The sequence below is a fragment of the Harpia harpyja genome, chromosome 1, assembly GCF_026419915.1.
Source record: "Harpia harpyja isolate bHarHar1 chromosome 1, bHarHar1 primary haplotype, whole genome shotgun sequence".
NCBI classification, from domain to species: Eukaryota; Metazoa; Chordata; class Aves; order Accipitriformes; family Accipitridae; genus Harpia; species Harpia harpyja.
This window is the reverse complement of record NC_068940.1, coordinates 3569702-3595126: the sequence shown is the minus strand read 5'-3', so window position 1 is coordinate 3595126 and position 25425 is coordinate 3569702. Positions and strand designations below refer to the sequence as shown.

The following is a 25425-nucleotide window of genomic DNA, read 5'->3' as shown; positions in this document are numbered from 1 at the left end:
CGGCGGCCCGGAGGTTTGCCGGCGGCCGCTTGCCAATAGGTGTCTCCTTCGGCTCTCGCACGGCGCCGTTCCCGGCCGTCTCCCGCCGGGCCCGGGCCCGGTGCCGCTCCCGGTGCCGGCGGGGCTTCATGGCTCCTCGCCGCCAGCGCGGGGCTGCGAGGGCGCCCGGGCTCCGGTCGGGGGGGGGGGGGGGGGGAAGCGGCCGGGGGATTCCCTCCGCGGACGCGGGGTTGGGTTGGGGGGGGTACAATACACGCTGTGATTGCAGCCGTTCCTCGCCCTTGGGGTGGGGGGGGAATGAGGGAGGAAAAAGAAAAGCGGGTCCCGGGCAGTGCCAGGCGCCGTACCAGCGGCCGGCCCTCCCCGGCGCAACCGGGCACCGCCGCCCCGGTTCCCCCCCGCGGACCCGGTGGGGGGGGGGGGGGGGTGCGGGTAGCCCGCCGTTACCGCCGGCTCGGCTGCGGGGGAGCCCTTGCGTCGCGATCCCGGCTCTCTGTCGCGACTTTTTTCCATGCCCGGTAATAACCTTGCTGCGAAAAGTGCGCCGAAAACCCAGCGGTAAAGTTTCTAGAGAGAAAGATCGTGGGCTCGGGGCTCGGAAAGCGCTGGGCCGGTAGCTGTTGGGCCGGGCTGAGCTTCGTCCTGCCAGGGGCAGCGTTTGGCTGGAGCCGGGACCGGCTTCACCCTCTCCTGTCCCAGTCGGGACATTTCCCCCCCCCCCCCCACCGCGCCGACCCGGAGCATCGTTACCCCGCACCGCTCTGCCCACCACCGCTCGCCCCGGGAACGGGACCCCGCTAGACGGGAACCGGGCATCACCTCCGCACCGCAGCAGGTGCGGGGCAGTCCCGGTTCCCCGCTGGGGGCCCGGGGGCAGTCCTCTGCCGTGTCCCGTCCGTCGTGTCCCCCCCCCCGGGCTGCTCCCGGGCTCCCAAGTTTCCTTCCGATCTGGTGGTGCCGCCGTTTTGCTGGGGCTAAAATAGCCTGCCGGGCTGGGACAGGGCACAGCCAGCCCGCACATCGCGGAAAGAGAAAGTTGGGGGGGTGGGGGGGGTCTCGTCCACGTCCCCGAAAAGCTGGACGGGAGCTCAGGACCCATCTTTTGTTTTCCTTTTTTTTTTTTTTTTTTAACACAGCTGTTTTCACTCCAGGGATTCATTTCAGTTGACAGGATCCTGCCAATCCAAAAGCTGCAGGCGCGGCTGTGACTGCGGCTCCGCTTTTGAAGCATGCGAGCGCTTTTTTGGATGAAAGTTAATTACGTTTTATTTAATAGCATTGGCTTGCGTGCCTTTCGCACGCTCGGACCTCCGAGGGCTGCACGCACGCCGTTTCCAGCGCTCTGGGGCTTCGAGGGCACTGAATGCACTAACTTGTAAAAATTACACCCAGAGGCAGCTGACACAAAAAGCGGAGTGGAGCCTCTGGTCAAAAAAAAAAAAAAATATCCCCCCCCCCCCCTCTTTGGCATTTCTGATGCCTGTGTTAAAATGTCGCCAGCCCTCGTCCATAGTTCTCTTCCCTGTTGATGCATTTGGTAAGCGACTAAGAAAATGAGGCCAGCTAGAAAGTGTGACCCAATCCAGGAAACACGTAGGGGAGCCCTGCACGTCAGGATTGCTGCCTGCAAATTCAGGTGCCCCTTGATTGCCAAACTACGGCAATCAAAGAAAATACCCCTAGCTCTTGCTTAGCCTGAGAAGAAACTCTCGCAAAGTGGCCCGGTGGGGGGGACCTCGCTTTTTGCTTTGGGTCCTAGCGAGGTGCTTTTTTCTTTGGGTCCTAGGAGAATTTACAAGTTAAATTCTCCTTCAGGCTGCGGGGCTGCAGCTAGAGCAGCCCGTCTGCGGGGTCCCTCGTCGGACCGGGGCTGCGACCCGGGGAGTTGGGGGACAATTCGGGTTAACTGCAGGGAGAGGTTCGGTCGTCGGTCGGTGGGTAGCCTGGCGACACGGGGATGGCCTCGCCGGGGCACATCGTGTGTGTCGTTCCCCCCCACCCCCGGCTCGTTTCGCTCTCCCCAGTTTAATGGCACTGTTTTAAACTGGATTCTTAACTGGCGCGACGCCGTTATTCCGTCCCCACATGTGGCATCGCTTCGGTGTTGCCTTTCCGTAGCACATCTTTCGTCTTTCTCCGAGGGTGCCGATCGAAATATTTCATTGCCGGCGCTGATATTTATGGCACTGGCAAATCAAGCCGTCCGTAAATAGTTTGGGCCAACTCCCCCATCCCGCAGGTACCAGATGCGGGAGAGGCAAAGGAGCGGGAGCAGCGGGTACTTGGGAGCCGCTCCTCGCCTCCCAGCCCCCGGCAGGAGATGGGGAGCAGACAACGGCCCGGCGCGGAGGGGCGGCAGGGAGGTGAGCCCGGTGTAAACCGGAGGGGGGGGGCGCTGGGGGCCGGGGCTCGGCGGCTGTCCCGCCTGTAGGCCCCGGGCGGGAGGCGCGGCAGTCCGCGCCGTCGGGGCGGAGGTTGCGGGACGTGCGCGGGTTAAAGCGGGACCCTCGTCCCGGCTCCTCTCCCGGGCTGGGCCGGGCAGCCCCCTGGCCTGCTCCGGCATCCCGGGGCGAGCCCGGTCCCAAGGCGGAGGGGGTTGCGCTGCTGCCAAAGGGCCTTTGGCACGCTGGGGTGACTCAGCCCCGGCACTTCGGGGAAGCGGCTGCGAGCGGGGGGGACCGAGGGCAGTCCCGATGCGGCTGCTTCACCTCCGCCCCAAAGCGGACCCCGGCCCCTCCGGGGCAAAGCCCAGCCCCGAGGCTGGCAGCACCCCGGGGCCGAGGGGGTCCTGCGTGCCCTAGGGCTGCCCCGTCGGTCCCGGTGCCCGCCGGTTCGTGCGAGAGACGGGACTGCGGTGCGGCTCGTCCCGGCGAGGAGGGCGGGGGGGGGGAAGCGTAACGGGCTCTGATGGAAAAAAACCGTGTTTTCCTGGCACTTTCTAACGGAGATTTCAGCCATTAGCCTGGAAAATGGTATTCCCTGACTTTCTAAGGGAATACCGTTTCCATAACCGCTTTAAAAAAACCGGTTCCTTGTGAAATCCGGCCTGAAGCGCGGGGAGCTCCCGAGTCGAGCCGAGCCGCCGGGGCCGGGAGCTCCTTTGCCCGGCGCAGACTTTCAAACGGGACGCTGGAATCCTGACCGAAGCGCGTTTTTGAACAGGAAAAAGAGTCTCTCTTACTTTTCCCTAACTGGTTTTTAACCCCTACACGCGGGAAAGGCGGCAGCCCGCGGGTGGGGGGGCGTGGGGGGGCCTTGCCCGCCCTTGCCGCCCCGTCCCCGGGGCCCTTTGCCAGCGCTCCCCGGTGCGCGGCCTCGGCCCGGGGGACCTTTCCCTCCCCGGCGCACGGAGGCGGCCGGTAACGTTCCGACCCCGGCTTTCGTGCGCTTTTTATAGCAGTTGGCACTAGTGGGTGCTGCAACTAAGTAAAATAAATAATAAATAAACGAAAGCGAAGCCTCCTGCCTCGCAGACGCGGCACGGTGGGGACCTTCGCGGGAAGCCTTAGCAGCCTTTCACCGAAAAGGGGGACACGCCGGTGTCCCGGGCAGACACCGCCCGCCCCCCCCCCCCCCCCCGAAGCTCCCCCCCCCGGCCGAGAGCAGAAAGCGCTGCTCCTGCCCCGCTCCGTTTAGCGGGCGGCCGGCACCCACGGCAGTTCGTTACCCCCCGGGCGGGAGCAGGTTGAAGTTCCCCCGGGGAACCGGGGGGTCTGGGGGGGGGGGGGGGGGCTCAGCCTGCAGGCTCGGAGGGGCTGCGGGGGTAGAGCCCCGGCGGAGAAGGGACGGGGACGGCGGGGGGAGGCCGGGCCCCGCGGTTGTTTGCATCGACCCGGAAACATCCAGCAGCGGGAGGGAGGGCGGATCAGAGGCGGCGGCGGCGAGATAGGCCGCCCGTCGGGGCCGGGGCTCACGTTACCGCCCGCAGCGGCCGCCCGTCCTGCGCCTTAGCCGGGGTTTGCGCGCAGGGAGGGGGAGCTCGGCTCGGCCCGGCTCGGCTCGGCTCGGCTCGGAGGCAGCAGGTGTCCGGTCGCGACGGGGCGGGCCCGACGGGGCGGGCCGGGGGCTGCGCCGCCGCCGCGGTGCCGGAGCGCGGCTCGGGGTGGCGGCGGGGAGCCATGACGGGCGTGGAGGCCGAGCAGGAGTTTGACTTCGATTTCCTCTTCGAGTTCAAGCACAGCCATGAGGGAGGAGGAGGTGGGTGGCGGCGGCGGGGGGGGGGACACGACCCCGGGCACCTCCGGGGGGGCTGGCGGAGCGGTGATGCTGCGGGGAGCCCTCCCTTGCGCAGCCCGGGTCGGGAGGGGGGAAAGGGGGGGCTGGGGGGAAATCTTGCCCCGGTGCCGCTACCCCCCCCCCCCCCCCCCCGGTGCCCTTGCGGCAGCCTGCAAGGGGAGACAGCTCGGGAGGCGGCCGGTGCCTAATTTGTGAAATTTGGGGCTCGTTTGAGCTCTTTACCAGCCCCCCCTTCCCTGTCTGCCAGCAGCCTGTGACCGGCCGGGCTGGCCTCGCAGGCGTGCCCGGTGCTGGGGGGGGGGTGACACCCCCCCCAAGCCCCTGGTGGGGTTGGAAATGGGGATGTGGGTCTTGTCCATTGCAGAGATGGGCCGGTTCCAAAACCGCTTCTGGCCCCCTCTCCTTCCCCCCCATGAGCTGGAGCGAGTTGGGCTCAGGGTTTAGCTTGAAGGTCATCCGTAAATAAAAATAACGGGCCTGAATTTCCCACGGGTCACACTGTTCCCGACTCTGGTGTCTCGGCCCGGCTGTCTTTTTTTATGACTTTTAACAATACTTGGAGGTGGAAATGAGGCGCACGAGTCTGGAATTGACACAGAGAGAAAGTTGTCGTTTCCTGGTGTGAGGTTGACTGCTACGGCGTCGGTGATAGCTGATCACCGTAAAAAGCTCTCGAACAAGTAAGTGATTTAACGCAGCCTCGGCATAAGGCTGTCTCTGGGTCTGTGCTTTATCTTTTGCCTTTAAATTGAAGCGGGTTCCCACATCCTTGCCTGCGTATCGCAGCCTGCCAGGATGCAGGTGACGGCGTAGCGCTCCCTTTCCTAACGCTCCCCAACTGCCCAGCTCTCTGGCACATTGTCGGTGTCTAAATAGTTATTAGGACCTTCTCCGTTTTTACGAAAATGCGGTTTTAAGAGTTTCACACCAAGCTTTTCAGATGAGTGTCCTAGTCATTAGACACCTGGAAAGTGGAGGGGCCTAAGCAAATTAAGTGTCAAAGTCCCAGTGAGAAAAGTACCCAGCTCCATTAGGCAATTTTGAAAGCACAAATTTAAGCACAGACCTAGACGCGGCTTCATCTTTAGAAATGTAAAACAGCCCTCGCCTTCTCTGAAGCCCCTCTGAGCTGCAGGTGTTCAGCATTGCTATTTAAAGAATGTAAATAAAAACTGATGGTGCCCAGTGCCTTGCAGGATCAGCCCATTAATGATAGAAAGGAATAAAACTTTCGCTCTGTGAAATTAACTAGGGAAAAAAAAATCTGAATTTTTTTACATTGTCACAAAGCGCAGTGTAAGATGTGGAGATGTGCTCACAAATCAAGGGGTCCAATTTTTTGTCCTAGTTACACTTAATGTAAGTCTGGATTTGTTGGAACGGAACTGTTACAGACCAGCAGTGGCCTATCTGATACTGGGCTTTGGCTCAAGATACTAAAATACGCTATTGAACGTGTCTTGGTAGTAAGTGCACTGGTCCTGGGGGCCTTCATGGATCATGGTCGACACACCGACTCCACGTTAAAGCGTTGCCTTCCTTTCGTCCCTATCAGCGCGGGCAAAATACCCTACAGAGCTGCGTTGCGGGATGTGGTTTCGTGCCTTTGTAGCCACCTCCATCTCCTGTCCTTCAAGGCTGGCGTTTTATTTCTACATGCCTAATTCACCCTGGTGAGGAAAACATCAGCATGTGACGAGCGCTGACTCCGTATGTGCATTTGATGAATTTTGTAAATATGGAAGTTGTGGAGAAGAATGGGCTTTTTCAGAAATTGTAGCTGGTGGTTTTTAGGTCACAAACCAAGGACTCGGTCCTGTTCCTAGTTCTGGCTTTGGGGCTTTTATATTTGGTGGGCACACTTTCTACACGCTGCCTGAAAATTTAAGATACCTAGATATATTTGGAAGGCTTTGGATCTTGCTTCTTTCAATTTTGAGTACTATTGTGTGAGAAGTTGTATGAGATGTTGTTTTCCTTGGCCCTTTAGAAGTTGACTTTTTAAAAATATGCATAATAGTTCTAAAAGAGGCTATTCCTTGCCACGTGCATTAGGTGAACTTGTTGCTTGGAGTACTTGAGGCTGTCTTTTAATGTTTTTTTAAAAATCTGGATTCCAAAGGCTGGTCTGAGCCTTTATATTGCCTGTTCCTCCAGGGCTGCAGCTCTCCAGCAGACTTCAGTGTTTGAATTTCACCCTAGTCACGCGTTAGATTTTAAGAGAACTGCTGGGTTCACAGTACTTTTCACGCAGGTAGTAATTATCCCTGCCGTTTTGTTCGTTTAGCTGTTTATTTTTAACAAAAGATCTAAGGGCACTGACTCTGCAGTCAGCGGATGCTGCTGTTGCACCCCGTCCGCAAAGCCCACCCGGCGGGTGCGGAGCCGGGGCAGCCCGCGGTCCCCTGCCCGGCGCGTCCGGCCGCGCGGTGGGGACCGGCCGGAGACGGCGCCCGGCTGTGCCGTGTCACCGGTGCCGTCCGCCGACACGCCGGGCCAGGAGGCAGCGGAAGGGCCCGTGGGGCGTACGTGGAAGACGAGCCTAGCCGGTGTCCCGGCAGCCGTGCCGGCGGCGGGGACATCACCTTCCTCCGGAGCTGGAGGAAGCAGTGACGGGGTTGAAGCTGCCTCGAAGGCGCTGCTGAGACCCTTTCTCTGAGCTAATTTCTGACACGGAGAAGGTCTTACCACTGTTGGACCACTCTGCGTTGGGTTTTTTTTTTTTCCGGGAAGAATGAGAGGGAAGCGGTGGCAGTTGTGGTGACACCGAGCAGCCCGGCCGTGTGGCAGGGCAGCAACACGAGGGGACTAATTTTGGAAGGAGGGGACTCTGATCCCCCAGGCAGGTCTGCGCCTCGCCGGGACCACTGTAGTTGGATTATCCTTGTCAAAGTATCACCTCTTTCTCCGTAATTCCTGCCTGCCTTGTTGTTTGAAGAGAGTGTGAAGCTGCAGCGTGTTTTGAATAATCCAGTTTTATTTGTGTCACGCTCCGGTGTAATTTAATGACCCTTCCTCAGTAGATGGCCGGTCTCTGAAGGCAGACTAGAGAGCGAGTTCAAAAGGTGTTGCTGCTCATCGTTCCTGACTGTTACCTGACATGACATCCATCAGTTGTTACATCGCAGAGTTGCTGTGAAACTGCCACAGCACATTAATTTTTCCTAAGTACCGTTCGCCTTGGAGTCATTGCCAGCGAGAAAGGCGAGCGCGGCATCGCCGGAGGATGACACCAGAGAGGGCTGAGCTGATAAACAAAAGAAAGAGGAGAGCCGGCCGCGCTGGCGTTACAGCTCGGAGGCTCCTTTGCATCTGCAGCACTCCCGGGCGGCGTTGGGAATAACAGCTGCAGTAATTAACGCAGCTTTTCCGTATCTCCCTAGGGAAAGCGGGCAAGGGTGACCGCCAAGGGAGCTGGCCTCCTGGGAGGGCAGGGGACAAGCTCCCGGTGTGGACCAGCTGTGGCTGGGGGGGGGAACGCAGAGTTTCCCTCCATCCTGCGGGAAAGTGCCACTGCCGTAATAAACCTCAGGGAAGGCTGATGCGCTGCAAGCACAGCTTGGGCTGGAGCTGGAGCTGGGTGCATTTCCAGCCCGCTGAGAGGAACCTGCGGAACGACATTACCCAGACTCAAAGTTCAGCGGCCGTTGTCCCTGATAGAAAGGTCTTGCTGTCTTTTCCCAGTGAGGCAAGAGGTGCTGGTATTAGGGGCTCTGGTCCATGTGTGCTGGTGATGCAGAGCCTCCCTGTATCAGAAAGCACGGTGTGGGTGATTCCCGATCCCACCGCTGCTCAGAGCACCAGGGGCACGTTGCCCTCGGCTGAGGGCTGCCCATCTCCCCACGCGCGGCCCACCGGTGTCTCGGGGGGGGCTAAGAGAGACACGTAGGCAGCCCCGGGATGGGGGAGCAGAGCTGAAGGAGCCCCTTCAGCAGGCTGACAGCGAGGCGAGGCAGGGATGGTCTCCTGCGGACCAGCTGTGGGATGCTGGTCCCCGTAGCGTAGCAGGGATGGAGGCACACGAAGGGCGGGTTGTTCCCCTGCGCTGGGTGAGGGAGCCCGTCGGCGCAAGTCTGCGATGTGATCCGTCACCTTCCAGGTTTTCCACGCCGACTGCGCAACTCCGCTCTCGCTTTTGTACACCCGGAGCTGTTGAACGGTTAGACCGTTGGCCAAGAGCGTGCTGCTGGCAGCGCTCGACGTGGCGTGCACAATAACCAGCAATTTCAGTGGAATTTCAGCTGTCGCAGAGTAGTGAGACATCCATGTTTATCCTTCACCTGGCCTCTGCCAGTTGGGCTGGAGGATAAGTGGTCCCAGAAACCAGAGCAGGTCAATAGATCCCTCTTGTTCCAAAATCCTAGTTAACTGGAACCAGTTGGAAACTTGCTGTAATGGAAATTTCGGTTGTGTATAATTTTTTTAACAGAATGCAGTTGATCGTGTTCTTCCCTTTAGTCTGCCTCCACTTGTGTTTTTTGTCCTGTGTTTTTTGTGTGTTCTGACTTTTCAGGGAGGGAATCAGGCTCACTTACATAAAAGCACATCTCTCGAGCAGCACTGCAGTCTCTGAATGCTGAAGCAACGTTGTTTGAAGACTGGGTTTTTTGCTCTGAAGGTTCACATAAGAAGAGTGTCCTCGAGACAAACTCAGTCCGTGTACATTCCCCTCCCAAGACAGCTTGTCTTGTGCTGATCAATTAGCAGCATTTTCAAGGATGCCAATCCACAGCTTCTCCCCTGGTGTGGCATGCCTGTGGGCTGGGTTGCTAAGGAGAGCTGTGCTTTTGTGTGTTGTGCCACGTCCCTCCGCTCCGGCTGGGTATGTTACGAAGTGAGTATATCTGTGCGGCACCTCATATCATTCTTGTTTGTTTGTTTGTTTTTTCCAGAACACTATAATTACGCATCTTCAAACATAAATGCTGGCTTGCCTCTAAATGTGGCGCATTCCTCATTGTCAACTCCATGTCATGGCCTTCAGACATCAAATCCCGTCATTTCAGTTGTCCCATCGACAAACCATCCTTCTGGATACGGAGGACACATCGACAGCGGGGCCTCCGAGTATTACCTGCCGCCAAACATCAGACCTAATGGAGCTCCAGCGCTGGAGAGCCCTAGAATTGAGATCACTTCTTACATGGGACTTCATCATAACAACAACCAGTTTTTCCACGATGAGGTTGAGGAGGCCATCCCAAACGCCAAGCGGTCGCCTTCCACTGCCACTTTGAACTTACCGAACATCGAGGCGTACAGAGACCCGTCCTGCCTGAGTCCAGCGAGTAGCTTGTCTTCCAGAAGCTGCAACTCGGAAGCGTCTTCCTACGAGTCCAACTACTCGTATCCGTACACTTCCCCCCAGACCTCTCCGTGGCAGTCCCCGTGCGTCTCTCCGAAGACCACCGACACCGAGGAGGGCTACCAGCGCAGCATGGTGGCCTGCACCTTGCTCAGTTCCCCGAGGCACTCTCCGTCGACGTCTCCCCGGACGAGCATCACGGAGGAGAACTGGCTGGGGGCTCGCAACTCCAGGCCTCCGTCTCCCTGCAACAAGAGAAAGTACAGCCTCAACGGCCGGCAGACCTCCTACTCCCCGCACCACTCCCCCACGCCTTCTCCGCAAAACTCGCCGCGGGTGAGCGTCACGGATGAGACGTGGCTGGGGAACACCAACCAGTACACCAGCTCCGCCATCGTCGCCGCCATCAACGCCCTCACCACCGACAGCACCATAGATATGAACGACGGGATTCCCATCAAGTCGAGGAAGACCGCCATCGACCACACCCCGTCCATGACTCTCAAAACTGAACCGGCTGGCGAGGATCACGGGACCATATCGCCGACTGCCGATTTGTCACCAGAAGACTTCTCCAGCTTTCAGCACATCAGGAAAGGAAACTTCTGCGAGCAGTACCTGTCCGTGCCGCAGCATCCCTACCAGTGGGCCAAACCAAAGTCTCTGTCTCCGACATCCTACATGAGGTAAGGGACCCCGACTTAGAGGGCAATCCCCATAATATCTTTACTGCGTGGGGGTTTTTTTTGGTTTTTCCTCCTTCCCCTTCCTGTCTCTGCTTCCTGCCGAATCTGCCCATCCACGCATTCCACTTAGCCGTATCTCGTGATGCACTGCCTCTGTTGTTGGCGTGGCGTGACCGCCAGCAAAGCCTTGAAGGGTTAAAGAGGCTGTTGGAGGAGCTGGCCATGCGTGGGTTGTAACTGGTTATCTGGTTCCTGCGGGACGAGCCCCAGCCCGGGCCGTCTGGAAGTGGGGTATTCAGAAGCTCGTCAAGCAGCAGGACGATTTGGTGCCATCAGACCTGTGGCTTTACTTAAATGGTTCATCATGTCTCAGTATGTTTTTATTGCAGGACAAGGAGATGGTCTCATTATTGTGGCTGTTATAGGGCCTTTTACATTTATGCTTCATAGACAGTGAATACAAACAGAATAGGAATAGCGTTCTTTTGCACATCATTTCAGCTTTTACTTCATCTGAAAGCTGCTTATCGATCTTCTTTGCCTGTCTGTGTCGGACAGTGATTTTTTCCCCCTTCCTCACCATTTCTATGTTTCAGGAAGAAAACCTTATTTGTCAGCTGATAATGTACTGGTCACGTTTATTTATCACAAGGGGACTCCGGGGTAGGAAGCACCACAGAATAGCCAGAATTTGAGTTACATCCATTGCTTTCTCTTTTGGTCTCAGTTACGGTCTTTGTTTTGCTTCTGAAGGCTGTATACGCAGAAGCACGTGGTGCGGGAAAAGAGTTTGGCTTTCCAAAAGTTTCCAGGCTGTTCCCAGTCCCTGGTTGCGACGGCCACCCCCTCTCCTCTTCCTCCCCAAGCGCACCTGGCTTCTTGCTTTTGACAGCAAAGCTGTCTTTCTCAAAAAGGAAAGAAGCAGGCACGTAGCTGAAACGTTTTAATTAGCGATACGTTCTCCGGCTCTCAACCTTGCCGGTCTTGCTTTTCTCCAGCCAGCACCTCTCTGCCACGTGCTGTCTCCCAAAACTGAGATTGAGCGGTCCGTGGCCCTTTGTGTAACAGCACGTAGTGCCGTGGTCCCCTTCCACATCGTTCTCCTCCTCCTCCTCCTCCTCTCTGCGTTGCCCGGGCTCCTTGCAGGACCCTGCCTCAATTCAGCGCTGGGAAATGCAGCAACCCCTTTGGGTCTGGCCGAGCCATCCAGAGGTAGGGACTCGCTGCCTTTTGGAGCCGGGATAGAGACTTTTAACACCAGGCAAAGCCTTCAGAGCCTTCCCGCGCTCTTAAAAAAAGCCTTTTACGTTCTCCCACTGACGTGCCAAGTAGCCCACGGTCGTCAGAGAGGCCGGCCATTGGCTTCTGCGTCGGGGGGGCTGCTTCTTGCCGAAGGCTTCAAGGGCAATAATGGGACAGTTTGACCAAACAGGCTTTTATCTTTCCGTTGCAGCGAGCGGCCCGTAGGCGCTTTGCTGCAGCCCGTCAGGAGGCACCCGGCATGCCTGTGTGCTAACGCAAACAAGAAAGGTGAAGCGTACAAAACGGAGCCCCGCTACGTTGTGTATTTAACATTTTTTTCCACTGTTTTGGTCTTTGGTAAAATATGTTTCCTGGTTCGCAATATGTTTCCATGTGATCTCATTAACTCGTGCTCTAGGGCAGTTGGAAGTTACTGTCGAAATGTGATTTTAAGTTATTTTACCAATCAGATACACTGACCGTGCTTCCTTCCACCAAAAATACCTCTCGTTTTATGTATATGAAAGCGCTGGGCAACTGAGCACGGACGTCAACAGGATCACAGCCTACGCAACAGAAACTATGTTATTTTAAATCTTTCCAAAAAAATTGGTTAAGAATTTGTCACAACAGAGCTGGATTTTTTTCCTGTTATGTTACACATCTGTTCTATTTCAAACGCGAGGGCTGGAGGGGTGGGTTCCAACAAACAACTCGGGCTCCAAAATCTACCCGGTCATAATGATTTCGAGATAACCAGATTTGATTACCTCCTCTGTCTCTTCCTGAATACGCGGTACAGTTTTCATCAAAAGCTAGCGTGCCTTGGAAAATCACTGACGCCTTTCCCTCCCTCTCTTGCATTCCCATCGCTTTTGGGGGCAGGAGGGAGCGGGCTCAGGCAGACCGTCGGCCGGGTGCTGTCTCCTTTCTCGGGGTTTTATAGCGGGCATCAGCCTAAAAGGGAAGCTGCTTTTTTGTGTTGTTTCCAAAATTGATGATGGTTTTCATTTGTTGTCATTAAAGCTCAATCCGCTTTAGGCTTTCCGAGTCCCGGAGCAAGGGAATAATGAGAGTATATAATAAGAGTAATAATAATGCCTGCCTTAGCAGAAGCACCGTCTTTCTGCGCCCCGTGCTCATGAGGACCGTGAGCTCGGAGGCTCAGCCCGGTCCCCAGGCTGCGGCTCTTCGGAGCGGGTTTGGGCGGACGCGTCCCCCTCGAGGGCTGTGAACGCGCGACTGTTCCCGCGCGGGACGCGGCGCACGGGTGCCGAGGATCGCGAGACGGGGCGGGAGGGCAGAGCCCGACCCCGCAGCCCGGGCTGAAGCCGCGCAGGGTAACCCGGGTCCGCGGGGGATTTGTCTGCGGTGCTTCGGTGGCAGCCCGGGGCACCACGGCGGATCTTTGGACGTAGGAAATATTTAGAGACCGAGCAGAGTTTTTTTTCAGGGGAAGCTTTGGCACAAACCCTAAGGTAGCGATGGGAGTCGTACCTTTTGCGGACCAAAGTGGGCTACCTGAATGTACCGACCTGCCTCGAAACCCACTGGAGGTAAATCATTTCGCAGAGAGTCAAGAGATGGTCTTTGTGAAATTCTGCTTCAGGTTTTAGCTCCGAGGTCTTTTTTTATTTCAGTATTTATGCATTGCGATGTCTCACTCAAATGCAAGAAGTTTCTGTCTGTAGTCCCTCTTCTATAGTTAACGTAGCAAATAGCTTAAAGAGAAGCACTCTGCCAGGCAGTTATTGTATGAGCAGGTGATGCTGTGTGTTTGTCAAGCCTTTGCTGTCGCAGTTGTGTTCCTTTCTGGGACATTTCTCCATCGCTCCTCAGTGCTGTGCAGTGCAGAAACTCTCACGGGCAAAAAAGTCAAAGCCAAAATGGAAGTACAGGACTGGACTTCTGCCCTCGGGTATTGGGGCAATGTTAGTGACCATTTCCAAAACTAAAATCCCATTTTTATTTTTTACCTGCTCATTGACGTGTCCCAAATCATCCTGCGTTACAACAAAAAGTACAGGCGCTCATGAAGGTGCCGGATTTCTGAGTATCTTACACATTTTTAATGACTTCCTCTTCAGCTGCTGTATTTGACTAAACACAGCCTGAAATTTCCTAGAGACAGTTTCTTACTCATCAAGAAGTAATGCATTGTAGTTATTTCAAGTGTCATCAGTTTAATCCAAGAAGTGTGTTGGCCTGTAACACTTGAGTTTTCATTAAATGTAGTGTTTTTTGGGGAAAGGGGGAAGAGAAATGGTTGGGTTTGTTGGTCGGGCATATGGCACGTATGAGGTCTACCACACCAAAAGGAGCTTCCAGGAATAGACACCCATTTCCAGGTGGCTTATAAAAGCTCCCTACTGTATTTTCTTGCACAGTTTATTTTTTTTAACCGTTGAAAGCCACATTTTTCTTCAGCTGCAGTCTCTTTTTTCAACCTCAAAAATATACATGTATGTTCTTGACCTCACAGACACGGGGTCATGTAGCTGTACATGCGGAGGCTGTAGTTTGCACCCAGAGAATGTATGGCTGGGTACCTGTCTACCAGTTGCAAAAGCAAATTTGGCTTTTATCTGCATCAGTGGGCTTGTTTATTTTTTGTGGATTTCTTGGATTCGACTTTTGTGACTGTGGCAGTATTAAACTCAAGCATGCAAAAATCGTTCATTGAGGCCCCAAACCATATGATTTCCTTGAAAGTTGTGATTTTAAAATGTTGCGTATTTTTTCCTCCCTTCTTTTGATTTGTGGACCTTTCAGATGCTCTTGATGGGCTTTTTTTGTTTGTTTTTTTTTGTGTTTTTTTAAATATATCTTTTGGTCCAGATCGTGAGGTAGAGGCCAACCTTACTCGGGAGAAGTTGAGTTTCTCAAGAAATTGGGGTTTTCTGAAGGTGGAAAAGGGCACCAGCTATCTTAAGACGAGCTAGTCACTGGCGCAGCAGCTCCGGATTTGCTGACCGGCGCGTTCATGGCAAACTTGCGCGTTTATGGCAAGCGAGAGGAAGTTTTTCAGACAAAGCAAAGGCAGGGCTGTCTGGGCAAGACCCAGGGAAGTGGGGACTTGTGGCGGTGACCATCTCCTGGGACTCGTTAGTGTTAATTGAGGGGCGGGGGGAGCGGACAGGGAAGAGCCCGCAATGTCTCTAACCTTTCTCTTCTTTCCTGCTATATTCACGCTGGATGGGGATGTTCGGATGCTTCAACAAGTTCGGTTTGCCACCGCGTAGCAGCGGCTTTTGACTACGTTAGGTCGCTGTACCATAAAGCCGAAGACCGCTTGCGAGCCTGTCTCAGTAAACTGATTTTTTTTGTTGTTTGTATGTTTGATTTAATCCTCCCCACGCTTTCTCCTGACTGTTTTTCAGTTCATTCAAACGCCCCTGTGAGCGTCTTATTCATGGCCTTCCCTCACCAGCTCATTTTAGCACGGCGTGATTCTAAATTCAGAACGAGCAGAGATGCGATGCCAGCCACTCGTTATCTCCCTTCCCACAGCAATAGTTCCTTGTTCTTTCTCTAAGCCATCAAATGCAACATTTCCCATGCAAATCGGTCTCTGAATGTGAAATTTGAGGACAGTAGCGTTAAGCGTTATCTGGGAGGATGATGACGACTCGCGTTTTCAGACTTCAGCGTGAGGAATTCCAGTGCGCCGCATGCACTCCACGGAGGAGCTCCTTGCTCCGCGTGCCAGCAAAACACAGCCAAGTCTGGGGTGGGACGCAGCATCTATTTTAACAGCTCACAGCCAGATTGCTCAATTGTCAGACAGGAAATTAAAAAAAAAAAAAGGAAAAAAGAAAGCAAAATCTACCCACGTTAACTCAGGTGAAATATACAGCAGGTATATTTTTCTGACCACAGTCCAGTTGGTGGACATACAGGCATCACTGTTGTTTTCTTACTCCTCCAAAAAATACACAAGAATCTTTAACAGGCTTCCGCTTCGATGTGCGACATGGGTAATAAATAATAAATTGTAACCATATTTGCATTTGGTGCACAGTTGGAGCAGGGGCAAGCTAGCAGCCTGGTAAAAGTTTCAGCAGCCCTGTGGTTTCTCTAGTTTATGGTTTTGTTTCTAAAGGAGCACTCCCTGTTAGAAAAAAATCAGTGTAGTGCAGGGCACCCTGTCTCAGCCACGCTCCTTCTAAGTGACTTGCTTGGGCAGCTCTCTGGGGCGGATGACTCCATGCTGTGGTATTTGGCCAACGCGCAGGGTTAGTCCCCGTGCGAGACCGACAGTTATTCTGACACCTTTTGCACAGCAGCCTAGTTAAGGACAAAAATGTTTGCAAATCTCTTTTTCGAGGGGCCTTGGGCATCTAGTAGCTTAGAAAGTGTAATGGTGGTTTAATTCCCAAACGCGTAGCAGTTGTGAAGATGGGGCTTAAACACCTTTGCGAAGTCGAGTAGAAGTTTTTGGCTTTGTTTCCCCCCTGTCTATATTCCAGTGTGCTGCTTAGTATCTTTTTTTTTTTTTTTTTTTTTTTTTTTTGGTAACTTGATAAATCTTTCTGCTAAAGGCAGAAGTCAGCCAGGCTGGATAATCTGTTTTTGATTTAATCATATTGTGTATCTGGTGTATGCAAAATAAATCACTATTCATCTGTTTTGTAATCTGATTTATGTAGGACGGAGTTACATTGAGCGAGTTTTCTACAGCCTAACACCAGGTTTTGTGAACCCGCCTTGAGACAACCATCCCTCATTACAGCATTTAGGACGACTACAGTTAGATTTATTATGACGTAGAAAGGAATGGGACAGGTTTTCCATTGGTGGAAAATTCAGTCTCGAGGAAAATACACCGATGTAGAAGGAAGACTGCGTGAAGATCTTTTATTTCTCTTCTTGACCCCCGTGGAGGGGCTGTTCTCCCCTCCGCGTGATGCTGGCTAGATGAGGTAGTTTGGGCCTTTTCAAATTGATAAGGTTTATTTGCAGCAACCAGATTTGATTTTACCACTAGACCATTTGCTTGGTGACTTTTTCCTTTAACCACGTTTAGCCGGAGGAAATTAAGTGCATGATGAAGATAACCTAACATAGGAAATAGCTCTGACAGCCCCAGCCTGTGACACTGTTAAATGCATCACTCTGCTTCCTTTATCAGGAAAACTGCCATTAATTGTCAATTTATAATTGGACAGGTGGTATTTTGGAATTTTGATGATAGATTGTGGGCTAACAGCAAACTGTATTTTTATTTTCAGGCTTTATTTGAGAACATGAATTTTACAACTTAATTATACTGACATTTTCAGGTGCTGATTTGAAAGGGGGTTTGGTGGGTTTTTTCTTTGTTTTTTAAAGAGATGTAATTAGCTATGGAACTATTACTTACTTCCACGTATCTTAAAAAAAAAAAAAAATCCTTCTTCACTTGAGGGCTACGTGCTGCTGGTCAGAGTTGTCCTTTTTAATTAAGTGTTAAAAATTTCTAATCTGATAGATGTTGTGTCCTCAGAAAAAAAAAGATGGATCAAGTGAGAATTTACTTAAAACCAGAAACATCTGTTTAAAAATGTGTGCTGATCATCACCAGGAGAGAGACAGCTGTTTTGCTCTGCTCTTTGTCATCTATCATTAGTCAAATATGGTTCATCCAGAATTTTTTTTTTTTTTTTTTGAGACTTTTTCACACTGAAGTATGTGTACCTAACGTGCTAGGCAAAGAATAGTGGCTATATACAATGGCCTGTAATTTTTTGCCGTCGTTTCGTACGAGTGTCTAGTAGCAGAAGAGCTTCTTCTCGCCCCCAAGGTGGGCCCTGGCCGTTTTGGGGGAAAGGCTTGCACAGGAGCTCAGAAGACGTAGCGTCCTGCCTCTAGCCAAGGCTGGGGCTCCCGTGCTTGGGAGGGAGGTAGCCAAATTCAGGATTTGTCCCTGTCTTGCCTCTGCGGAGAGTGCCCCGCTGGCTTCTGCTGGATCCAGATGTTCATGGGAGCTGGGAGCCCTCACTCACAGAGGCAACATCTTTATTTTGGGTGAGCTCCCGTTTGGGCTCAGCTGGGAGCTGTGTGGCTACTTTCTTCTCTTCCCCCTCTGTTAGTTTTGAGGATGCTCCGCGTCCTGAGGGCTGGAGAGCGGAGCAGCTGGAAGTTTGGAGCCTGCGACTCGCCAGCAAGCCGTGCTGGGGTAGCAGGGGGTGCCCGGGGGGTCAGGGTGGTCCTGGTCCTCACCCAGGGCTGGGACTCGGTGGCTCCAGCTGACCCCTGTAACGCGTTTCTATAGGCATTCAAATCACACGGCTCAAATTCATAAGCAGCGAAGAAAGATAACGCAGGGAAACTTAGCACCATCTGAAGTCCCATCGGCGTATATGCACACGTGCACTAGCAGATAGGAGTTAAATATGCTGGTGATGAAGGGCTGGATAAGCTCTTTAAAAAAACAGAAAAGGCAAAACGAAACAAAAAAAGCCGGTGCAAGTGGTTAAGGTCTCTGTCCTGCAGTGGGAGACAGCAGGGATGCTTTGGGGGGTGTGAGAGCTGCAATGCCTGAGGAGCCACAAGCGCGCCGGGTTAGCGTGTGGATCGCTGGGACGGTAAAACGGAGTATTCAGTCTCCGGCTGGATACGTGCTTGTAATATCCCGTGTGGAAGCTCTTCTGCATCCTTTTCCCCCGCAGCCAGCTCATCTCAGCCGTGGTTCAGGCTGCTCAGACTCTCCTTGCACCAGGGCTCTAGCAGCGAGGCGGGCAACCGGTAAATCCCAAGCGGCCACCTCCTCGCCGGCCGGGACGAGGGCTCATTAGCCCTTCAGCTTCCTCGCCTGCATGCTGCGGCGGGACGAGCCCTCTCGCTGTGGCAGGTAGCCCCGGTCCGTGGTGACAGCAAAGGGTCGAGGACTGTGATTTTCTTCTTGCTGGTGGTCTTGTCGAGGGTGATGGGAGAGATAATGAAGTTTGACGTAAGAGGGCAGGGTAGCGTGTTGCGGTTATGCCGTTTAAGTACTTGTAAAGGCTTTTGAAGGACACCCGGCGAGGAGAATTCGCCCACGGAAGGAATATACGCTAGACACAAAATTAGTGTTTTCATCGTGAAGCTTTTTGCTTCGATTTTAAGATCGATACATTTGTCTCAGGCCTACTGTTTCTACAGTGCTTGTTTGTTTCTTTTTCATTCTTTTCAACCCAAAGCGTCAACTTGGCATTTCTTACGGCCAAGCTCTCTTGACTATTTTCAGTGTGGTTTTACACTGGAAGTGAGTTTCTAAGAATGACGTTTCCCCACCATCGCATGCTGTCGGGCCTGTTTGCTTGCGTGGTGGTAATGAGTCCTTAATATTTTAGTTAATTGCAGAGTCAATACAGGGCCGGAAGAATGAGCTGGATTTTCTTTGGGCTTGCGCGTCATCGTTAGTAGGATTTGTAAGCGAGTTCTGACTTCAGAGCTTGCTCCCTTGCAGTGCATGAACCAGAAAGGGATCGGCTTCGCTTTGAGGCTCTCTGACGTGTTTTGTGTTGGGAAGGAAGCCGGGAAAGGGCTTTTTTTCTTCTTCCCACTCCCTGTAAACTGAGTAGATTTGTTGAAATCCATTAGATTCATTAAATGCAGAACTCCTCCGGAGCTGGTTTGGCATCCACTTTCACAGCAGAAATCCTTTTCCTTCAATTCCTCTGCGTATTTCTGCCTACCTTTCTCCTTTTGGTTCAAGAATCAATATATTAAGATATTTGTAAGCTGTGTCTTAACATTTTTCCATTTTGTTTACAAATCGGATAGCATCTGGGCCATCAGATATGCTCGACCCATAAATCTTCATAAAATAACCATTACCTTTTGAATTACTTATGTCACAGCATTATCCGTATTGATGAAATTTTAAAGGTAAGATGGTGAAGGATGAACTGCGAAACACGGTCTCTAAAGTAATAGTGCTGGATGCTTGTGGTTTGTGATAGTGTACTTGACGTTAATTTTTAATACGTTTCCCTTTCCATTATAGCCCATCCCTGCCAGCCCTTGATTGGCAGCTGCCATCTCATTCAGGACCTTATGAACTGCGTATTGAAGTGCAGCCGAAATCCCACCACCGAGCTCATTACGAGACGGAAGGCAGTCGAGGGGCTGTGAAGGCATCTGCGGGGGGCCACCCTATTGTGCAGGTACCAAAACGTGTAACGAGCAGCACAGGTTGTTTATCTGGGCGCTCTGTGGTGAGCACCCTTTCCTCTCCAAAACCGAAAAGTGACGGGAGATTCTCCCTGTCCTCAAGGATTACTGTGGGTCAGCGCGCCTCAGAGCGTATTTTAAACTGGACGGACCAAGCCTTTGTTAAAAACAAGGCAAGAGCATCCACTTGCTCTTAGCGACGTGAATAGGGCGCAAGCGGTTGCTGCTCTGTCCGTGTCCGACCTAGCAAGTGTTCAGCTGGCAGGCGGTGACCGTGGACCTATCTGTGCAGTCAGATTCCAGACATGCAGTTTATACTGAAATCAGCTGGGGACGTGCCTCAGTACATTTAGTCCTTAACTTGCGGTTGGATCTAATCAGAGCTGTGAACACATGTTGGAGGGCAGAGCTGTAGCAGTAATGTGGAAGTATGTTGCTGGTTTGGATGCTGCAGTGAATGCTGAGCAAAGCGAGGCTTTTTGAGTTTCTTCTGTTTAGTTCCTTAAACCCTTCCAGCCGCTCTGGAAAGCATCTGAGGTCTGAATCTAGTTTCATGAATTCTACCGAACTCTTCAGTTACTGTACATAAAACATTTAATTCAATAACGCTGTAAACTGACCCTTAATTCATTTATATGACTAGCCTCATTCATTTTTAAAGGACTTTTCTCAGGAGTGGGAAGAACCAGATTTAGCAGTTTAAAACGAAAAAAGAAAAAGTAGCGGGAGAGAGCCAACTGTGCCTGTCCCTCCTCAGCTGCTTCTTTCTCACCCAGAAGTTAAACTCCCAGTGCCTTCTGTCGGGCTTGTGACCCCCTGTGCGGCAGAGCCCAGGCTTTATCACCACCGGGGTGCCGTGGGACCCACGGGTGTCAGGGCACTGGCTGCGGGAGGGAGGCAGGCACCGCTGCCGCGCTCGCGCGGTTTGGGTTTATGCCACAGCTCTTCGTGTAGGAGCAGCGGCTTGTGCTCAAGATGATGTACAGACCACACGTGCAGGGCTCGCGCGCGTTTGTTTATTTGCCGTAAAGCCCTGTTAGCAAACGCGTCGTTCGAAGGAACGATGCAAGCCCGAGACGACGCTGGGCAGGGAATGCCGCTGCAGAATTAGCGTGCTGCTGCAGCAGCTGAAAAAGGAAAGTGAGGGGAGTTGTCAGCAGCAAACACAGTTCGCTCTTTAGCTCTGCCAAAACTCATCAGTGACATGGGATTATGGAAGTCATCTGCTGAAAGACGAAAGGTTTTAGCAGAACATTTGTGAGTGATACTGAAGAGGGCTTTGTGGCAGACACGCTTGATGACAATTAATACCTACTCTGTTTGTGGCCTGATGCAAGGAAATGTAAATGGGGAGGCATCGATTCGCAGCGGCCAGCCTGGCGTTTAAAGTTTCCTACGTGCTTTTTGGAAAGACTGAATGTGATGCCAACATTTAATTGGACTAAATGCGTCCAGACATTTCCCCTCTCATCCCCTGTCCCGGTCTGTTGGGAGTGAGCGTGCCGCTTCCAAACACAAACAAGTGTCAGAAAAGAGGAGAGGAGAGGAAACTGCGGAAGGGCATGAAGGGAGAGGGGAGGAAGCAGCCAGTCCTAACCCTGTCAATTGGCTCTACCGGTTTAATAAGGATTAATGTATTTTTCAGTCCTTTTATTACAACCCGAACATCCTTTTCTCCAAAAAGAACAGAAACATAAAGAGAGCCAGAGAAGGCTTCTCCATGCTGACATTGCCATCCTGGCCAGAGTTACCTGTTTGAGGAAAGACTTAAAGGCTTCTGACTTAGACCAGGGTTGGATGGGTGGATGAAAAGTACTTCCAAAAAGAAAGAAAGTACTATAAATACATTTTATAAGAGAAATAGTAAGTACTTACAAATAAAGAAGTATTTTAAAAACAAAAGTACCTATAAATAAATGAAAGGAGGAGGAGGAAATCTACGGAGTAACTTCTGATAAATCAGTGACTGACAAAAGCTGTAAAACGCATCTCTGAATCAGCGTATTTCCAGATACTGCAGGTGTTTTGAGTTAGGTTTGATTCAGTCTACTGTGTTATACAGAAAGGAGCCCAAGCTTCAAAGTTCACACCCAGATGTAAGCTCAAACAGTATCTGAGTGTCTTCAGGTGAGAGATTTTGAATCAAGCTTTTCCCTCTAATATTTTCCAGAGTTTTCAGTTGTGTTGACTCAGGGAAACCCCTCATAAAACTGCTCTGACCTCTTGCACTACCCTTTTGTGGGCATCCTGCTTCCCAATCCAGGAGATTTTCTCATGCTAATACCTCCACATATCTGCAGGGCACGCTAAGGCAGAGGAGAAGTAAATCCAAAAAGCATCCACTGCTCATGGCACGGTTCCTCAGCAAAATTGCCGGGAGGTTGCTTTCTCTGCAGCCGGAGCGTGTTTATCTTTTTTTTCCAGGCAACATTAGCTTCCTCGCTGATGCCCCATCTCTTCTTGTAGGAGGTGGAGGGTCTGAGAATCAAAGGTTTCTGAGACGAGCGTGCTGGACGAGGAGGGCAGTGGTGTAGGAGGGCAGGAGTCTCTCGTGGGTGTGACGTGAAGTCCAGGGTTGGAGACCAAATTTTTCCTCGGCTCTAGTGGCTCCTCCAGGCTGGTGACTTTTCTCTGGAGCTGGAGAGGACCACATGCAAAGCTGAAGAGCTTTGCGCTGGGACCGGCCAGCGTGCTGAATGCCCGCCAGCGTATGAGATTCCTCTCCTCTCCCAAACCTGAGCCTGGGAAAAGGCAGGCAGTGCTGAGCATGGCAGGCTGCCGGCGGGGTTTATGCTGACCCGTGGAAGGGGCGAGCCTGGTGGGTGCTGGCGGCTGCCCGCGGCGGCAGGGTCTTGCCCCGACCCGGTGCTGGAAGGTGCCGCTCGCTCCTTATCATCTCTCCATCATCTGCGTGGGGCTTGCTCACTGGAGGCTCCTGCGGGCTGCCTCCCAGACGTGTTTCATGCCAGCAGGATTTCCTATGGATTTCCTTCTGTGGGATGGCTGCACCCTCCCTTCTGCACTTAGGAACAATACGGTTTTGAGTGCTTCAAGTTGCACCAGGCTAATGAGCCTGGTAACGCAATATTCCTCTCTCTCACATTTCGCCTTTGCCTGTTCGGGTGTTTGGCTGCCGTGGCAGCCCCGAGCTATCGCTGTTCTCGATTGCTAAACGTTTTGAGAGTGGGATGAGCCGGCGCACCTAAGCAAGCTAAAAATGCTGCAGAAGATTGGCAAGCGAGGGGTGCCGGGGAGTGGTGCCGGTGAGCTCACGGCTGGCACCGGCTTTTCCCCCTTGGCTCAGGGAAGTATTTTGCAAGTTGTCGTCGCCTTCGGTGATTTCAGAGCGGGGTACTCCCCCCTCTGAGTCAGAACGGGGCCGGTGCCGCAGCTGGCATCGCGTGTTAGGAAGCTGCACGCCGTGCCAGGTGAGGGTGAAACCTGGGACCACTTTGGGGAGCGAAATCACGAATCACGCCCGTGAGCATCCTGCTGGCACCTCCGCTTTTGCAGGAGTTCACGACTCGGGTGAGGATTTCTCTGAATGAAGCAAGATGAAGTGAATGGGGACTTTAGGAAACCCACAGAGTTAGCTAGCTACAGCCATCTTTTAAGTGAGGTGAACTTAATTCAAGGGGTTTACATCCAGAACATCTTAAAAACGTCCTCCATTTGGACCTATCTCCCTTTCTTCATTTTGAGAGTGGTGGTGAGGAGTTGCACAAGATGGGGGTTACATTCCAGCCAGCAATGGCTCTGTTTCAGCTGCAGGTAAGTAATCTGGCAGATAAAAGTTTGGGCGCCCTGGGGAGGGATGGCACCAGATTATATATATATATGGTCTATAGATATTCTAATTAATAACTCATCTTTGGAATAAGTCAAGCACTTTGGCTGCCTGCGATGGAATTTTTACAAGCAGGGTGCGGTGTATCTGTGAGATAAAATCCAAATACTCAAGAATGTTTAATTAAAGTGTGTGATGTACTCCCATAGAAGACTGGACCAAATGGTGAAAGAAAGTATTCACATGCACAGAATAGCCTAGTAAGCATTTTCAAAAGTCATGACTATTATTCAGTTTTTTGACACAAAATATGCCAGGAATTTTCTTCAACATCACTCTTGACGTGAGGTAGATAAATCGGTTAGGAAAAGGGAAGAAAAGGAGTTGGAGGGGTTTTCCTTTTTTATCTAGGTAACCGGTACTAGCCAGAATTTGTTTTCCTCTTGGAAAATTAAGTTAATATTGACGATACAGTGAATGCTGCCTTGCTTTTCACTGTATCGCTTTGCAGTGAGATGATGGAGGTTGTGTATGGCTTGGGCGCTCCAATACAGAATTTCACCTGAGCCTGTGAACAGATGAATAGTCTGAACTCCCTCATTTTACAGGCAAAACACAATGATTTGTCTGCTGATTTACATAGTCACAATGTTGTCTGTGCCAGGAGACTTGCTCACAGGAGTTGGCTGTGGTGCTTCTCGACAAGATCTCAAGTAGGCACTTTGGGTCCGATTTTCAAAGGCCTTGAGGCATATGGTGGGATTTTTAAATCCCCTTATGACTAACAAGTGTCAAACTCTTCTCTAAAGCAATTGCTGCCTCGGTATTTTTGTACATCACCATAATTAGCCACCAAGACACCTCTGAGCTCTTTGTGCACCCCGGTAACACGCGGAGCGTGTTAGCGTTTGCTTTTCATGGATCAGTTGGTTTTGTTGCTTTTGGATAACGAGCTCAAGAAGTCCAGGTCCAGGTGCTGGCCACCACAGGTATCTGTCGGAGTCCTTTCATCTTCCCGATCCAAGAGCTATGAATACCTTTTGCAAACCACCTCGGGGAACAGAAAGCCTTGTTGATCAAACCGCTGTAACTTCAGGGGGCAGCAGGCGGTCCAGGGAGCTGCAAATGCATTCAGGTTGGGGCTTGATGTTTTAACATCAGAGTCTCGGACAGCACTTCTCATGCACCCGGCTTCACAAATAGTTAACGGCGTGAGGTAATAGGGTTGTGCAGTTACACAGAAGGCAAGATGGGAAGAAAAGAGGCATGAAGAGCTAAAGGAAAAGACTGGAAAGAGGTGTTCACCGTTTATGACAGGAGGGAGATGAAGGAATAAGGAAGCTGAGAGGAAGGCTCTTCCAGACAGAGCGGGGCAGGTCCTTCGCAGCAACGCTCTGATGCTGCACGGCAAGCATGAGCCCACGGTTAATTTTTAAGTACATAGTATGGGACTTCTCATACACCTGCAGCGCGTGCGTAAGTGCTTTTCTTGGTCGGGGTCCCGCAGTGCTGCGAGTTTGTTTTAAACAACACGGCTGCCACCATTGCTGGGTGAGTCAAGGGAATTGGAAGGAAAACAGTCCCTGGTGGGTCCAGCTCATGGCCATCTGACACCTGACCAAGAGGAGTGGATGTGGAAAAGATGGTGTTAGCCGCTTTCCCCTTCCCTCTCTGGGTCTGTCAGGGCAGAGAAGAGGGCATATTCTCGTTAGTAAGCAGTGATTCAACTTGTCATGCGACGGTGGACTTCCTCTCTGTGCTGCTCTTAAATTCTTTTTAGAAGACAGCGTCACCCTTTTATCCAGATGGAAATATAATCCTTTCTTATGGTGAGGATATAAAGACATTGGCAAGCACCTGTTAGCCAGGTTGCAATTAATAGCACAAAGCCACGCAACCATACAACAAACCAGACAGGGAGCCTACATTTTATAGCCTTGTTTTAGACAGCCGGTACTTCTTAAGAATAAATCTAAGCTGAATGGCTTTCTCACTTCTTGCATCTGTATAGTTAAAGCTAACCTCAAACTAGC

General features: G+C 52.2%; 1 protein-coding gene across 6 annotated transcripts in view; it reads left to right on the top strand.

The window, feature by feature from the left end:
• The window catches only part of NFATC1 (nuclear factor of activated T cells 1), a 115149-nt gene that overhangs the window by 250 nt on the left and 89474 nt on the right, over nucleotides 1–25425 (top strand). For 5 of the 6 annotated variants that reach the window (XM_052802463.1, XM_052802300.1, XM_052802133.1 and 2 more), the window contains exons 2-3: nucleotides 9129–10227; nucleotides 19439–19598. In XM_052802463.1, coding sequence (XP_052658423.1) covers nucleotides 9129–10227; nucleotides 19439–19598 — 1259 coding nt within the window. Of the gene's footprint in view, nucleotides 1–4107; nucleotides 4198–9128; nucleotides 10228–19438; nucleotides 19599–25425 lie in introns of those variants that run through there. The other variant, XM_052802217.1, reaches the window with a different exon arrangement.